This window comes from Ylistrum balloti, unplaced genomic scaffold (assembly GCF_031769215.1).
Source record: "Ylistrum balloti isolate Yb309-2 unplaced genomic scaffold, AGI_CSIRO_Ybal_v1 Utg369830, whole genome shotgun sequence".
In the NCBI taxonomy this organism is placed as follows: Eukaryota; Metazoa; Mollusca; class Bivalvia; order Pectinida; family Pectinidae; genus Ylistrum; species Ylistrum balloti.
The window spans coordinates 2,133,630-2,137,238 of NW_026781993.1; the positions used below are offsets into that span (position 1 = coordinate 2,133,630).

A 3,609-nucleotide genomic window follows, 5' to 3' on the forward strand; every position below is an offset into this window, starting at 1 on the left:
TCACATATATATTTCCTTTTTTCAATATTTTAGCATTGCTGTAGTTTAAAGTTCTTGGAACTTCATAGGTATAAATTCCATCTATGCGCTCAGTACTTTTTCATATAAATTTATAGTTGATACAACTGGGCCAAGCAACAAAGCAAACCGCATCGTACAGTTGTTTCGTTATTCTAGGACTCGTCAGTGATGCTGAGTATTGAAAACCTCTGAGCCGACTGAAGAAAATATATAGCGATCGAAAGAAATATCAAAATGTTGATGTGGAGGTGCACTAACCTCATAATTAAATAGATTTAGCCATTTTTATTTGATAATTTCAGAAGAACCTTAAGAACGAGCATATTCGGAGCTGTGTCATTGTTTAGATGAAATCTACCATGATGTAAAGGTTACGGCTGATTTAATCTTAGAAATAAGTTGTCATCCAATCTCATTCAAACGCCAAGGGAAAGTTTAATAAAAGACTTTGCCATAGAGTTATCCACATAGTTTGTGGGTTTGAGACTAAATCCTCATAAATAGAGAGTTTCCGAGAAGTTTCTTGGTATTGAAAAGACATCAAACAATGCAAATCAATCATTTAAAAAGAGGCATACTTCTTGGATGATCTGATCCTCAGTGTAAGCTTTCTTGGGATTTCTTTCAGTATGTCTAAAGTATGCTAAATGAGATCCATTTCTTAGAAACTGTGATAATGTGTGATCGTTGATAAACATTCTTTTCGTAATCTAAATGCTCATTATGTCTTTTTCTTTATTTCATTCACATAATATATCTTTTCTTTAAAAATCATCATAATATTTATATCAAAGAAAATGTCAGTTTCATTTTATAGTCTGTAGTTGTAGTATTAAATCATCCAATATCAGATATTGAATATATTATGATTTTTATTATTATTATTGGTGAATGACAAAATGTGATTTTTTTTATTGATGATATGTAATTCTCAAGAAATATGTTGTGTGATGCACAAGTAAATCTAAGGTGTTGCTCCTCCTAAATATGACACAGTATATAGATTGTTTCCTGAACTTGTTATGAATAATCACTGTTACGTCTCGAAATGTTGGAAACCAATAAGTCGTGGCGTATTCCCTTCGTCACTTGATTTTGATAAATACTTTCATGTGTTTGGAAACGAATACACGATGTACAAATATATTTTGTATCAACATAGTTCAAATCTGATAATTATGGACTTTTCTTTAAATTTATTTCCCGGTGACAATTTTATAATCGTTACAACCGATGTTGACTTACTACTGAACTGTAGCTTAAATGATAATGTGATGATTGTTTGAGGTTTGGTTCTGATTTGTTTGTGCAAGATCACGTTCATTAATGGTAACCACTAACTTCAATCAAGATCGCGTACCTGGGGGCAGTTTGTCAAAGTAAACAATTATATGGTAACAACGGTGTTCTATTGTAAGTGTGAGCACTGTAGGTGTCATAACCTCGGGGCACTTTCTTTCTTTTATCTCACTTTACATTTCAACTTTAAATTTCCAGGTTTGATAACCTGACTTCTTGCGATCAGATTTAGTTCCAAGCTACAAAATGTTCATGTTACGACAAAGTATGCTCTGACTCTTTCATTGAGTTGTCTGGGTTTTCTTTTTTTTTTAAATCTGTCTATGTCCTCAGTTGATTTTGTCGAATTTATGGTTTACTACATTGTCTGACTCTACTGTATTCAATTCTAACGTTTTATTTAGACGCGTTATTCACTTGTTTTTCTTTTGTACGATCTTAAAGCCCGTTGCATTCAACAATGTTCAGCGACTGGGCCATTTTCTTATAAAGCCTGTACCAGATATACTCTTCACTCAGCTTTCAAACGTAATCACCAGTCGGTAGATATCATATGACTTCAGGATGCAATTTTCCAACTGATAACTTCTTGAACTCTTTAAAACAGATACTACAAACCTTCTTATTTTCGCTGTTATCTTATTTTAGCGCTTTTCGCTAAAACATTATTGCGCTAATTGTAGTTTTCGGTTTACCGCTTATTATAGAAATGATTTTGATTGCGTGAATTTGACAAAACTTCCGAAGTATTACACTTTAATTGAATCAGGCTAACGTACCCCTGGTAACTATTTAAATGTTATGTAGAGAACAAAAACCGTGGTACTTCATCCCCGCAGGTTTGTAGTGCTTCCTAGAAGGCCTACAATTATAATTAGCATACACAATAATATGTGGTGTTTCCTCGTATGTCAAGGTATTAAACAACATTTGACTGTTTTATGGTAATATTCTAGAGATAACAATTACGTCACAGCATTACGTTCTATCAACGTGTTTACGCGATCAATGCGTCCTTTTAAGAACACTTGTTGATCTAATGGAATACCACGAAGGTGCAGGATAACACATGCCTCAGGGACAAATAATTAATGTGCGTTCGTATATCGAGAAACAACACGATTGTACAGGTATAAGTTAAGGAAACAAGTAAATTTTGAAGTTATTGGATCTGATAATGTAACAGCGATGGAACGGAAGATTTTATGTCTACTTCTCGTGCTGCCTACTGTGGTGTCGTATTGTCATCAAGGTGTAAACTGTCACCTTCCCAACTGTTTCTGCCAAACCTACTTCCATCCTTTAGACCGACATATCATTCCTCAGATGGTGTATTTTGGATTCGATGATGGCGTCCGAGAACACGCCCTTCCCTCCCTAGACCAACTATTTGGAGAACCCCGAAAGAATCCGAATGGATGTCCTTTAAGCGTGACATTCTATGTTTCTGGAGATAATACAAATTATGGTATTCTGAAAGATTTCTATAACCGAGGCTACGAACTTGCCGCGCACAGTGTAACCCATGGACACATCACTAACGCTCGGCGACTCAAAGAAGAGGCAGAGAATCAAAGAAACAACATCGTTACTAAGGTACCTGGTGTCACAAAGGCTGCAGTGACAGGATGGAGAAGTCCTTACTTACTGACAGCTGGGGATGCCCAGGTAGATGTACTAAAAGACCTTGGATACACTTATGATATCTCACTAACGTATACAAAGAAAAAACTCGACAACCTAAACCCCTGGCCACTTACACTGGACTACGGTTGGCCTTTCAAGTGTTTAATTCCGCCTTGTGTGAACCACAGACATCCCGGATTCTGGGAGGTACCTGTGAATGCAATGAGGGACTACAGTGATGAAGACAACTGTGCGTATTTTGACACATGTAAAAATGAAACGGAAACTGTCCAGGAAACGCATGAGTACATCATGAATAACTTTTTGAGTCATTACAATGGTAACAAGGCACCATTTGGAATCCACATGCACGTAGGCTGGTTCAAACGTTCGGAAAACCTAAAAGCTATGGACAGGGCAATTGACGACATGCTATCCCACAAGGGCGTGTATATAATTAACGTTAAACAGGTCATCGAGTGGATGAAGAACCCAAAGAATTTAACTGAGTTGGATGATTTCCATCCCTGGACATGCTTCAAGGACCGAGAAAAATCTAACACGATGACGTCATCAGAAATACTCTTACTGTTATTTGTTGTCGCGGCGTTGGTACTTTACATTTATATCATGGTAAAATGGTTAAAGTTTCGAAAGAAATGA

The 3,609-nt window shown here is 36.2% G+C and overlaps 1 protein-coding gene across 1 annotated transcript; it reads left to right on the forward strand.

Annotated features, from left to right (window-relative positions):
• Positions 1 to 2,116: 2,116 nt before the first annotated feature.
• On the forward strand, positions 2,117 to 3,609 carry LOC132545201 (chitin deacetylase 1-like). The gene is made up of 2 exons (XM_060208876.1): positions 2,117 to 2,159; positions 2,483 to 3,609. Exons 1-2 carry the CDS (start codon positions 2,117 to 2,119, stop codon positions 3,607 to 3,609), a joined length of 1,170 nt encoding a protein of 389 aa, XP_060064859.1.